The sequence below is a fragment of the Apodemus sylvaticus genome, chromosome 3, assembly GCF_947179515.1.
Source record: "Apodemus sylvaticus chromosome 3, mApoSyl1.1, whole genome shotgun sequence".
NCBI classification, from domain to species: domain Eukaryota; kingdom Metazoa; phylum Chordata; class Mammalia; order Rodentia; family Muridae; genus Apodemus; species Apodemus sylvaticus.
The window spans coordinates 58759216-58772720 of NC_067474.1; the positions used below are offsets into that span (position 1 = coordinate 58759216).

Consider the following 13505-nt stretch of genomic DNA (forward strand, 5'->3'; position numbering starts at 1 on the left):
GTGCGCATGCTCCTGGCCGCCGTGTGTGCGGGCTTGACATGCTAGTAAGTAGGGGAAGATAAACACTTCCGGAGCATGATAAAAATCAATGATTATGATTTTAATATTCACACAATAAAGATGTAGGGAGTTCCTATTTATATAATAGAATAATAAATAAAGTGTTAAGAAATAAAATATTAACTCTGGGAATTATTTAAATTGTAAACACAGCTGCTTACTACTTAGATAACAGCTAGGCATATGTGTGCTGTAGCGTGTGCAGCAGTCAGAAGACGGCTTATGAAATTTTTCCTCAGTTTCCATCATGTGTATTCTGGGTATTGAACTCAGGTTGTCAGACTTGGTGGCAAGCGTCCTTACCCACTGAGCCATCTTGCTAGCCTGTTTTTGGTTTTGTCTTGTTTTTGTTTTGTTTCGAGACAGCAGGGTCTCCTGCAGGCCAGATTAACCTCAAATCTGCTATGGAGCTGAGTCTGACCTTTGTGAGCTCCTGATATGGAGTGTGGGGATTACAGGCACGAGTTCATGCGGTGCTGGAGACAGAATTCATCGCTTCACACGTGCTAAGCAAGTATTCCACCAACTGGACTCCTTCCCGGCCCCTCCCCTTTCCTAAAGTGTTGAGTCTCCAGTAGCCCAGGCTGACCAGTATGTAGCCAAGGACGGTTTTTAACTCCTCAGCTTCCTGCATTCACCTCCCAAGTGCTAAGTGTCCAGGCAGAGTGGATTTAAACAACAAAGAGGGGGTGTGGGATGTGCTGCTCTGAGCGGGCCTCTCTCGGGGACCTAAGCTGTCCCTGCCTCAGCTTGTCACCCCTCACTCAGGCAAGAGCATCTTTGATCTGTAAAATGGAACCCACACTCGTGATTTTGAAAGTCTCTGTGTCTTGTAGACCTTCTGGCCGTTGAGGCTCCACGGCCGCTGTGACCTGGCAGGTGAGGACACTGTGGCACGTGTAACTCTCCTGACAGTCCCGTGGGATCTCGGACTGGCTCACACAGCTGCAGAGGGTGAGCCAGGGGTGCCGTGTTCCCTCCTCTGCTTCTGCACCCAGGAGGGCACAGCTCTCCTGAGTGTCTCCAGGTCCCCCAGCCCGGCCTCACACTGTCACTGCCACACAGAAGTCGAGTGCAAGAGTCGTACACGGAGCTGGCCACCAAAGTGATGGCTCTGGTTCACCTAGTCCCTTCCTGTATTCTACCAAAGCCTTAGCTGGGGACAATTAGTCACGCCACCACCTAAGCCCAGGCCTCCCCATCCCTTAGCACCTGCTAGGACGTTAGTTCTCTTTGTTGGGGGGAAACCGCTAAGCCTGCTGTCTCATGCTTTAAGCATACCTGAGTTTTTAAGGAAAAGGTCTTCAGACGTAAGCACGAAGCATTTGTTTAGGGGCACGGTCAAACACTCAGTGGAAAATCAACTGATGCTTCCCAGGAGGACAGAAACACCTGGAGATGGGTCTATGCTCTGACCCAAAATGCCCTTCTGTATATTTCTCTTGGAACAAAAAATAAAAATAAAAATAACCAACCAACCAACCAAAACCAGAAAAAACAAAACAACAAAAACAAAAAACCCAAGCAGAACTACGGGTGGTAATTTCTGAATGAGGATATTTCCTCACAGGGCTGGCTATACATAAATTGAATATAAGTTAAATAAATTAAAACAGTGTATCAGTGTATCAGAAGCCTATGGGAAAGAAGCCATGCCTTCAGGGATTTATTTTATTTTATTTTGTTTTTTTTGAGACAGGGTTTCTCTGTGTAGCCCTGGAACTCACTGTGTAGACCAGGCTGGCCTCGAACTCAGAAATCCGCCTGCCTCTGCCTCCCAAGTGCTGGGATTAAAGGCATGCGCCACCACCGGGCCCAATCTTCAGCAAGTTAATAACAGAAAGAAAAAGTGGGAAGTGAAGGGATGGAGCCTGTGATGCTCAGCCCAGGGAGTGGCACTATTCGGAGGTGTGGCCCTGTTGAGTAGGTGTATCACTGTGGGTGTGGTCTTAAGACCCTCATCCTAGCTACCTAGAAGTCAGTCTTCCACTAGCAGCCTTCAGATGAAGATGTAGAACTCTCAGCTCCTCCTGCACCATGCCTGCCTGGATGCTGCCATGTTCCCACCATGATGAAAATAGACTGAACCTCTGAACCTATAAGCCAGCTCCGATTAAAGGCTGTCCTTGTAAGAGTTGCCTTGGTCATGGTGTCTGTGCACAGCAGTAAAACCCTAAGACAAAGCCACAAGTGCAGAAGGGCTCCATTTTCCTTAAAGTAAAACAATTATACTTGTGCCTGGAAGACAGGGGAGTTTCTTCAGAACAGGAAACTGCATCATTGATGGTAAAAGTTGTCTTCTTTACATTTTTCTGAAATACAAATTTAGTCTGGTGAGAACATTTGAGTTTTATAATCAGAAAATTGGGAACTTGGGAGAAGTGCCTCATGAGGATGCTATGAGCGGAGCTGTTTCTCAGGCTGCTGCTCTCTGCCCCCAGCCCTGTTTCCCCTCAGCCCTGCTCCAATCCCCCCATCCCTCCCTCCCCATCTCAGCCCTACTCTCCCCCTCCCCCTCCTCTCCCCACCTCAGTCTTGTTCCACCCCTCCCCCCTGCTCTCCCCACCTCAACCCTGCTCTCCCCCTCCCCCCTCCCCCCTGCTTTTCCCACCTCAGTCCTGTTCCACCCTCTCCCCCCTCCCCCTGCTCTCCCCACCTCAGCCCTGCTCTCCCCCTTCAGTCCTGCTTTTTCCCTCAGCAAGTGCATCCTCACAGCTTGGGGAGGGTGTACTGAGGAGCCTGAGCTGCAGTGGGAGCCAGCCTGTCTCTCAGCTGCACTCAGGACTTCCTGTACCTGGGGTGCCATCCTCCCTCCTGTAAGAGCCAGCTCAGACGCCTCTTCCTGTCTCTTCAGCTAGAACCCCCGTTACCCACCCCTTCACACTGCCCGCCACTCATCTGTTCACTCTGCTACCTCTTCTTCCCAGGGGTTTAGTTTCACCTCCATTTTGCTTTTCCTGTGGCTTGGCTATAATGCAGGCAAAAGCCCACACGAGGGCGCCAGAGCCATGCTAGTAACGGCCACCCAGTTAGCCTTCTATGGAAACTGTCCTCCAAAGCAGAGGAATGGAGGGCCATGGCAAGCCTGAGGGGTCCCACCAAAGAGGGACCGGTGAGGGGACAAAAACCAAGCCAAACCAACCAACCAACCAGCCAGCCAACCAACCAACCAACCACCAAAACAGCTCACAAACTCAGATGCATCCTTCGATCCCCTGGCCCAAGTGAACCTCTAAGCTCTTGGCGCAAGGATCCTGGAGGGTTCACTTTGGCAAGCCTCTGCCTCTCTGGTCCTCTCTTTCCCTCCTCTCACCTCCCGGCTTGGCCCCGCTGATCTGCATCTGTTTTATGCCCCATGTTTGTTACACACACATCACACACATACAAATAAATACATGCATACAAATATACACACATGCCACACACACACAATTTGTGTATACACATGTATATATACATATATATAATGTATATATACACATACATACAGACAACCCCCCTAGAGGCTATAACACACACATATGTACATGCACAGACAAAAAAAAAACCCCACAAATAAACAAAAAACCCTCCAGATAAGAACAGTCAGTGAGGTAGTGGGGTGAAGTACTTTCCTTCCCCTTAGGACGTCCTGATTGTCTATCAATAGCCCTTGGGTCCTGGCTAAGCCCAAGAACAGCTTCTGTCTCCAGGTCCTTGTGCCCGGATTTGCCCTTTCCAGACCAGCATTTCCTCTGTGTGTGCACGCATGCATGCTTGGGTACCGCCGCGGTACAGAGGGAGGATGAGTCCCAGGGACTTTTTGGGGGGAAGGTAAGGCTTTTCCTCTTGAGTAGGAAAAGCAGGTGGGTTCTCCCCTGGGAGGTGAGGGCCCCTGTCACAGGAGGGCCCTCAGTGCTGCTCTGTATGTGATGGAGAGGCTTTCTTGCTTCAGAAAGATTCTAGGCTGCAGAACGAGGCTAGCATGACCACAGCGTCAGGGCAAACAATGGGAGTAGCTCAGAGCCCTGGGTTCCATCCCAGCAATGCAGGCTCGTGTGTGCGCCACACACACACCAGTATCCCTAGCACTTCATAAGACCAACCCTCCATGGAGGAAATAGTTCTTCCTTTTGTCCCAACCTGGTTATTTACTTCCAATGAAGCCCCAGGAGACCTGGAGTATTGCTCTAATGGTGTAATGGCACCACAGAGGCTGTCCAGGTCTCCCGTTGGTTCTGACAGCTGATACCTCTACCTGGAACAGCCACACCCCTCTAAAGTCCCTTGTGAACTCTTGCTTCTTCTCCAGGGCCCACCATGCCCTGACTGTTGTAAACAGACCCAGTCACCCATGAGTCCTCCACACCTGCTATGGCCTGTAATGTGCGGAGTTATTTCATGTTTGTTTTTCCCACGCAGGACCCCCCGCCCCAGTCCAGAAGTAGGATCCACTCACCTCGATACCCACCAGGGAGCACTCAGTGGATGTCAGTAGAGTCAATTAAAATTTTCCCACGTACGAAACTCATAAGGGAGCTAGCTTCTTCATCTAGAGGGAGCTAGGCTCCTCTCCCGGACGGAACTGGCCCTTTGAGGGATGGAATAGCTTTGGCAGGCAGGCAGCCATCTGCAAAGAATCCTGGGGCATGTGGTTGCATTTGAGAAAATAAACATGAAACACAGGGTGTTTGAACAAGGCACGTGTACAAAGCGTCACATAAAATGGACCTAACAAGGTAGTTTATCATCCAGAGTCAAAACTCAACAGGGGACATTTCAGCCATGAGGGAGCCACTAGGGTCCCAAAGGTGCGTGCCCTTGAGATTTCAACAGCTTTGCTTAGGAAGTGACAGTTTGCTAGACTGTACTGAGTCACTTGAGGCCCCTCCCTCAGGGGCATCCATGGGTCAACTCCAAAAGCCAGCCTGCTTGTCCCAGTATTACTGATGAGCTGTCCCTAGGGCCACTGGGGGGCACTTGTCCTTCTTGGACCCTCCATCAAGTGACAGCAAACATCTGAATGTCTTGGTCCTCTGAGGACTGCTACTGCAGGGACTGAGGGTGGTGGAAGGGGGACTCTACTTTTGACATGAGGCCTTCCTGCTCACAGTCACGGAGAGCCTGAGTCGCTCAAACCCTGAAGCCTTGGGCCGTTTCCAGCTTCCCTGTGAAGGGTTGATCAGAGAGCCTCTCCAGAATATGCTGGGAGACCAGCAAGTCACCCCCCCCCCCCCCCCAGTCAGCCTCCCCCTCCGCCCCAAGAAAGCCTTTCTTTCCGCAGAAGCCATCTTGCTCTGCTAGGCTGCCAAAAGGGCCCTTGACTCCTCAGTGCTCAAGGACAGGCTGCTGAAGTGGCCCGGACATTGTGGCCAATAATGAAGGCAGCAAAACGAAAGACGGGAAAGCAGCCCTGTGGCTCTGAGCGCGAGGGGCCTGTGGGTGGCTGGAGGTTGTGCTCTCAGACAAAAAGCTCAGATTGTGTGGCCGGCTGCTTTTTTTCCTCCTCAAAGAACTCCAGCTCATCTACCCTCCCCCCATTAATTGGCAGCAGATTAAAAAAAAAAAAAAGCCAAAACAAAAACCAAATCAACGCCAGTACCCTGAATGTGAGGGTTCTGAGCTGGAAAAGCCCTTTCAATTGTTAGGTGTCCAAGAAAAGACGAATACGCGTTGACAGAGGAAGCTGGCCACAGCCAGAGGAAAAGGGAGGGACTCATAAAATTAAGGGGGAAATTCCTTCTGGCATCTCCTATCCTGTAGGCTGGCACCTCCATGTGCCTCAGCTGCTAAGGAGAGAAACTTCAGGAAGATGAAGACCGAATTGGGCAGGGGGTCGGGAGCCACCTAACAGGAGCAAAGGTAGATGAAGTAGAACCCCTTTCCCCGCCCACGGGGCATTTTCTGGTACGTGCCTCCAGGGAGGACCCTGTGGCTCAGGAAATGCCCTGGCGGCCCAAAGCTGAACTTGCCAACGTTCAGCACAGCAGGGACTGGGACCCTAGGCCTGTCCCCCCCCCCATCCAACCGCCAGCAGCCGCCACCCCACCCCCACCCCGGGGCCCAGGCCCTGGCAGTAGCTTGTTCATTTTCCTCTTCCTCCTCCATAAGGGGACACAGGTCACTTCAGGTGCGTCCCTCACCTCTTCCCCTGAAGGACATTTTGGGAAAATGCACATCAGTGATAGACAGTTGTGGAGGTTTCAGTCAGCTACTGGCGGCAGTCACTGGCTGGGGACACAGCTGCACAGCAAAAGGACCAGGAAGGGGAGGCAGGAGGCGGGGCACACCGGGAAGAAATCAAGGAAAGCGATGGCAGCTACCCAAAGGTGGCTTTTACTTCTGCGCCAACCTGAAAGGCAGCTTTGGCAAGTCTAGACCTGCCTCAGGCCTCTTGCCTAGGAACACTGGGCCTGAATCCACTGCTGGAGATGGCCGAACTGTCATCTACTGTTTTCTGCTCACACGAACTGGGGACAATGGTCACCAACTTTCCAGTCCATTCAGACCATCTGGGTGGCTTAACAGGAATCTGGGAGAGGCAGCAGAACCTGGCTGGAACCAGTTCCCTTGCTCCTTGGTCAGCTAAGCCTTTCCTGTTGCCCGTGGATGCAACAGAACGAGATCCAATCGATGGTCAACCTTCATTGCCATCTTGCCTGTGTTTACAATCACCAAGACGACAAACCTCCCGGTGTGTCTGGGAGGGTGCTTCCAGAGAGGTGGCACTGACAAGGGAAAGAACCACCCTGAATATGGCCGTGAATTTGAAGCAGAGCAAGGTGGGGTGGGAGGGTTTGAAGGGAAGAAAGACAAGGGGGAATGATACAATTATAATCTCAAAAAATAAGAGATGATGGTGATGGTGGCGGTGGTGGTGGTGGTGGCATACTGTGGCATTACCCCATGGGCTGAGGTCCCAGGATGAACACAGGTGAGTGGGCATTCACACATCTGCTTCCTCCTGAGGCCTAACACGCCAGCCACTGTGGACTGACCTCTCACCTGTGAGAAAATTAACTCTCCTTTAGTTGTCCCCCTTGTCACAGAGAGAAAGGTGACCGACGCACCAGGCCTGAATGTGTGCATGCACATGCGTTCACAGACTTTCACCCACGTGGTGACCAAAAGAGTTCTGTGTCCCCTGACTTCAGGAACTCACTCCACCCGGAACAAGGTGATGGCGAGGCCATTCAGAGCCAACTGAGGAATCTTTTGGGCTGCTCACGAGCTGGGTCACCTTGGGAGGCTACTTCCGCTCTCCCCACATGAAACACCTTTTCAGGGCAGTGTGACTGGCAATGGGCAGAAAACCCTTTGCGGACTCCTGGGCACTAAGTATCTGAGGGGCTCACATTTGCCATTAGCTGCCGAGTGAGCGCGCTCCCGCAGAAGGGGAGTCTGGATGCTCCGCCGACTTTGAAGCCATGTGGATGGAGTCTGGATGCAGGTCTGGCTGCATTCATAACAACTACTTCCTGCGGCCACAGCGCCCCTCCTGCCTAGTCCACAGTGACCCCTCAAGCGCCCAGAAAGTTGCCAAGGCCCAACTGGAGCGCTCCTCTGTCCTTCAAGGGGCCTACTGTACCAAAAGACAGCCCAGGAAACATATCTTGCTTGGGAATTAAACCAGCAGGCCAGCATTTTCCCCTGCAGAGAACGCCTCAGATATATATTATTTTTTTTAATTAAAAAAAAAGGCTAATCATATATATTAAATGACTATTTTATTTACACACCCTATCATTCATAAATAATTGCATCCTCTGTCTGCACAATGGTTCCTTGACATCTAAGGATTACAGAGTGTACATCTAAAAGCAGATGGGGGCCTACTCTGGCTTATGACATGGTCTCTTTTGTGTACACTCAATATGCACACCCAGTGACACAGACACAACCAGAGGGGGTGGCTCCCAGGGCCTCCTGGGCTCCCAGCACCAATGGGAAAACCTTGCCCAAATACAGGTGAGTTCCTGACAACTGGAAAACAAAGAGATACAGGCCAGGGCTCCGCCCCGCCCACCGCTGGCCCTGCCCACCGCTGGAGCAGCTCCACCTTTGTTCACCCTGGAAGGCATCTCTTTGGATTGCAAATACTTTAATTCACAGAAACTCAAGAGGGGGTGGGGTAGGGGCTGGGGCGGTGTGGCAGCAGGGGGCCGGGCCCCTCTTCATCCAGGCCTTCTCCAACCCCCAAGTGGCGGCATTCTAAGACATGCAGCGGTGTGCTAGTACCATACACACAACACACACGGGGCACCGCTGGCAGCACAGGGCTGCTTGGTGTCCTGCCAGCTCCTCCAAGTAACAGGCTTGGTCACAGAGGCTGGTCTCTTCACAGAGTCCGCACGGCCACTGGGTAGAGGAGGGACAAGTGCTCCGCCCCTTTGATGGGTAGCTTCCTGGTGGTGTAGTAGTGGATGACTTCCGGGACACTGTCAAAAGGGGGGCTGTTCTGACCCAGAACATACTTCTCTTTGGTCTTGGCCAGTTTCATGTGCATGAAGCCCTGGTTGCTCCTGTGAACAGAACACAGAGGTCAGAGGTGCGGCTTGCACTCGCATCTGCTCCCTTCGGCACTGCCCTCCCCAGGAGCTAGCCTTGGTCACTGGGGCAAGGGCGCAGTCTCTCAGCTGTCTAGGATATGGGGTTCTAGCCACACCTAGGAGCACCGTGCATTTCTGCATCTGACTGGGGTCCAGGGGCAAACTGGAATGTAAAGAAGCTTCTGAGAATTTCAGAGGTGGTGGTGGTGGAGGAGGAGGAGGAGGAGGTGGAGGAGGTAATGGTGGTGGTGGAGGAGGTGGTGGTGGAGGTGGAGGTGGAGGTGGTGGTGGTGGAGGTGGAGGTGGAGGTGGTGGAGGTGGTGGAGGTGGTGGTGGTGGTGGTGGTGGAGGAGGAGGAGGAGGTGGTGGTGGTGGTGGTGGTGGTGGTGGAGGAGGAGGTGGAGGTGGTGGAGGAGGTGGAGGTGGTGGTGGTGGTGGTGGTGGAGGAGGAGGAGGTGGTGGTAGAGGAGGAGGAGTTGGTGGTGGTGGTGGTGGTGGAGAAGGAGGAGGAGGAAGTGGTGGTAGAGGAGGAGGAGGTGGTGGTAGAGGTGGTGGTATTATCCAGCCCAGTAACAAGGAAGGGATCTGTTTAACCTTGCAGGGATCCAGGATGCTCCAGACAGACAGGGGGCCCTGGGCCACTATAATATGTAGCAATGGCAGGCAAGATGTTCTCTTAGACTCTTAGACAGAGAACTCTGTCTCAGGGAAGGGGTGCCGCAGCTAGGAACATTTCCCAGCTTCCCTTGTGTACAGAGCCACGTGACGAGCTTCAGTCACTGGAACGTGGTAGTGTTGTGCTCGCTGTCCACCAAGCATGTCTTGGGTCAGCAGTCTCCCAGGAACCGCGGGGCAGAGTCCTTCCTTCGCATGGCTTCGGTAAACGACTCTATCTACACTCAGTTTTCTAAGCTGTGAGAGCATATGCCAGCCCCACCCTCCCGCTCAGTTTCCCTAAGAGCAGGAAGAGCAGGCGGGGTCTCCGTGCCCACTCTGCCTGGCTTCAGATCTGTCCAGGGAGAACAACTGTGGTGAAACCTGAAGGAAAGGTAGAGGCGACTCCCAACTGCTGGGTGTCCTGGTCATCATAGCTCACAATCTATCAACATGCCAGGTGGGCACCAGTCACGGGTGACAAAGGCCAGCTTTGTGGTCGTAAGCTCCGTCACACTCTGGCTCACTTGCGCATGCGCCCCTCACCTGCCTCCTCCTGTTCTCTCACCCAGACCTAAGGTTTCGGACTAAGAGCGGGGCACCGTCTCAGAGCCCATCCCTGGAAACCCGCAGACAGCTCTAGGGACCCAGCAGCCACGGCTACCTAGGGAAGCCAAGAGTCCTGCACGGACTCTGAGGGCCGTGGTCTTCCTGAGCCCCAAATCCCTTTCTGGTCTCTATGTTCCAACGGGGGTCTTAAATTTTACCTGTCCTCTGGGTGTAATGCCCCCCAAACATGTTATGCTTTACAAATGGGTAGGAAAAAAAATGCTTACTGGGGTAGGAACAGAGCAGTGTGTGCATGATGGCGAACTCTGAGATGTTACCCCAGACTTCAAAGATATAGACAATTACATTTCAAGAAAGAATAATTCTTGTGAAGAAACTAAAATTTAAATCAAGAGTTTTAAGGCTGTGGCGTTCTAATTACAGAGCCCCTGGCAAGCTGTGCTCTGTGGCAAAGGGGCACTGCAAGGTCACTGCACCCCAGAATCGGCTCCATGTTTGGGGAGGAGCACTTACTGCAAGGGTCAGCATGTCACACAGAAAACAAAACCCAGGGAGGCCAAGGGCTCACCTCGGCATGGCCCACAAATACCAGTCAGATGGAAAAGGACCTGGAACTGCAGTGACGGGACATCCAGAAGGTGCCCCAGATGCCTGCTCAGCCTGTCTGGGATGCTAGGCAGGCATCCAGGAAAACAGGTGTGACCATGACAGACCCTCCTGCCCTCCCTTCGCTGCAGAGCTTACAATGAGGTTGTTGGAAACCAAGCAACCGAACTCTGTGAGGAGTCCACAGTCACATCAGAGGGAGCAGAGGGTTTTTAAGACAGAGAGGCCACCACAGTTTAGAGGCTGACATAATGGCTCCCAGTACATCTCTGGGGTCTGGGCAAGGCACTCAAAGGCTAAGGGTTAAAGGAGATTCCTACACTAGACTTTTGTGTCACCCAGTAAGCAGAACAAGGGTGGGAATGGCTCGAACAACTGCAGGTGACTTGAAGTCACCACAAGCAGCAGCAGCAGCAAGGCCTAGTCCTCCCCGGAATACTCTCCAGGGCAGCAGTGCTCCACCCACGTGAAGCCAGGCAGGGCAGCAGGCAAGGGAGGCTGCTCAGAAAGCAGATGTCCTCTCTATGCAGAGCCTCCGCACTCCTGACCATCCCAGGCCTTGAGAATGGCCGGCTCCAACCAGTGAAGGCCCTAGCCACGATCCCACCCCAGGAGGTTCAGTTAGGGTGGCCTTGAACTCACAGAGATCTGCCTGCCTTTGTCTTCCTAGCGGTGGGATCGATGGTGTATGCCAAAATGCCCAGCCTGGGCAGGGTATTATCACAGTAACTGAAATCAAACTAGAAGGGAAGGTATTCAAATCTCCATGGGCACCAGACAGACGCATCAGACAAGGGCGTGCACAGGGAGGCTGTGGCTGCTCAGAACAAGATGGTTTTGCAGTGAGGTGCAGCCTGTGGCTGCTGTACCCTCATCCTTTGATAAGATGGAGGAAATAGGTCAGCGAGGCGCCCAGCAGGGGGGCTGCAGAGGCTCCCGGAGCTCTGGGCTTGTGTTCAGGGTGGCAGGCTCGAGGCAACGCCTGCGCCCATGCTCCTCAAGGATGCCAGGGTGGTTCTGGGCCGGCGCCCTTCCGGGAGCTGACAGGCTCCTGCCAACTGTTCCTTTGTTGGCTCCGTCTCCTTTGATAGGACATCTTGTGAGAGAGTCACAAGTAGGGGTGTCTCTGGCGGGTGACCTGTCTAATGAGTCTTGTAAGGCCCAGGGAGGCAGGGTGCTGGGGCTGTCAGGGCACTCAGATCGTTCATTACCATCACAAAAAGCACGTCCTTGTCACCCCCACCCCCATCGGCAAGCATGCCTGGTGTGTGCTGGCCTAATAACACGCCCACCTCGCCTCCTAATCATGTGAGCTTTAATAAAACATCACTCAGCCCACAGCTGCCCGCCGCTGAGCTAGGGTGCGAGGCCTCACCTCTCGCTTTTAGACCTAATTGCTTGATGCATATTTCATGAAGAATCCTGGGTAATAGTTGTGTTAAATCGTTTCTTTTCATGATGAAATGACTTAAAAACACTAGCATATAATATTTATGTGAGATGAAGGAGGAAATAGCCCTACGGGACTAGCATAGAGAGACCAGTCACAGGAGTCCACACACGACGAGTTTCTGCCTTGCCGTGACTGGAAAGGTGCTGGGAAGATGCTTTCTTGAGCTAAATGTTCCACATCCTTCAGCCCTGGACCACCGGACCACCCACGGTCCCCTATGGCAACGCAGAGTGCAGAATACTCGTACTTAAACCCCACCAGGCAGAGCTGAGCTGGCATGACTAGCATCGCTTGCAGATGGGGAAACTGAGGCTCAGAAAACCACGTGCCTTATTTCATGGGGAAGACAGGGTCAGGATTTATACCTGAGTCTTTCCTTTCTCTCTTCCTCCGGGGCATAGCCTAGGCTGGCCTCACACCTGCTGCAGTCAAGGATGACCTTGGGCTCCTGAGCCTCCTGCCCTCCCAAGTGTTGGGATTAGGTGTCTTCAAACCTATGTCTCTTGGACTCAGTAGCCTGAGCTCCCTTCTCGGTCCTCACACAGACCTGCAGCTGCCACTGTGACCTCACCCTCTCTGTCAGTCACCTAACTGAATGGATTTAGGCGGGTCTTGAACTTGCCTTGACCCAAGAGAGGGAATTCCCCTGCTTTGTGAGACCCCAAGGCTGGTGACCCTATCTGCTATGTGACAGTCCCTCGCTGAATGTACTCCCTGCTCTGGCTTGCTGCTCCTGCCTAGCCTGTGTCCAGGCACTTGGGGTTTGCCATCCCTTTCCAGGCGCCACCTTGTTAGGTTCTGCCTATAGCAGGGAATTGAGGTCCCCTGACTCCTCCCCAGCTGCAAGCTGGAGAGTGAGCCCAGAAAGGTCCCTGCGGGGAGGAGGGACCTCTGAGAGGAATAACCCTGAAAGCTGGGTATAAACACCTCTGTCTTTCAAACCATGAGGATTTCTACTGGGGGTCAGACTCCTTCCCTGGAGTTCAGAATTCCTGTGTGGGACCCCTGAGCTAGCCACTGCCCTCCGCATGGGCTCATACGCATGAACCACAAATACAAGACCAGTTTTTGCCCGTCTTCCTAGAGGGCGTAGGTCAAGCCTCAGTCAGGAAGGAGGGCAGTCCTAGCTGGGGTCCCCAGGGGCTGCAGCTCTTCTTGTTAGGCCAGTTTTAAACATGTGATTCTGATCACGGAACCCAGATTCAGGGGCAGATTAGTGAGGGAACAAAAAGAATCAGGCTCTGCATTTGAAATGACCTCAATGACCGAGGGAGGTGGAGGGCGCAGAGCCCCGTCCTGCACAACAGAGCAAGGACTGTTTGGAGGCCTGAGAGGACAGACTCTATGTTCAGCTCGAGGACACACCATCTGCCCACGACAGACAGGGACACTGGTGCTAAACTGATGGGGAGCCATCCTGCCTCTGAAAGCAGTCTGCCTTCTGACTCAGACCTCTGTTCCCCTCTCACTTCTCCAGCTATGTAGCCCAGGCTGGCTTTGAACTCATGATCCTCCCTGCCTCTCGAAGTGCTCAGATCCTATGGGGGGGGGGCAAACCCAGATATTCCCACCTACTCTGACCTTGGGGGCACCCTACTAGGGCTGCATCCTTTTAGGGAAACCGTCCTCACACC

The 13505-nt window shown here is 53.0% G+C and overlaps 1 protein-coding gene across 1 annotated transcript in view; it reads right to left on the bottom strand.

Moving 5' to 3' along the window:
- Positions 1-7749: 7749 nt before the first annotated feature.
- The window catches only part of Shb (SH2 domain containing adaptor protein B), a 107300-nt gene continuing 101544 nt past the window's right edge, over positions 7750-13505 (bottom strand). The window contains exon 6 of the mRNA XM_052176420.1: positions 7750-8561. Coding sequence (XP_052032380.1) covers positions 8378-8561 — 184 coding nt within the window. The 3' untranslated portion in view covers positions 7750-8377. The remainder of the gene's footprint in view (positions 8562-13505) is intronic.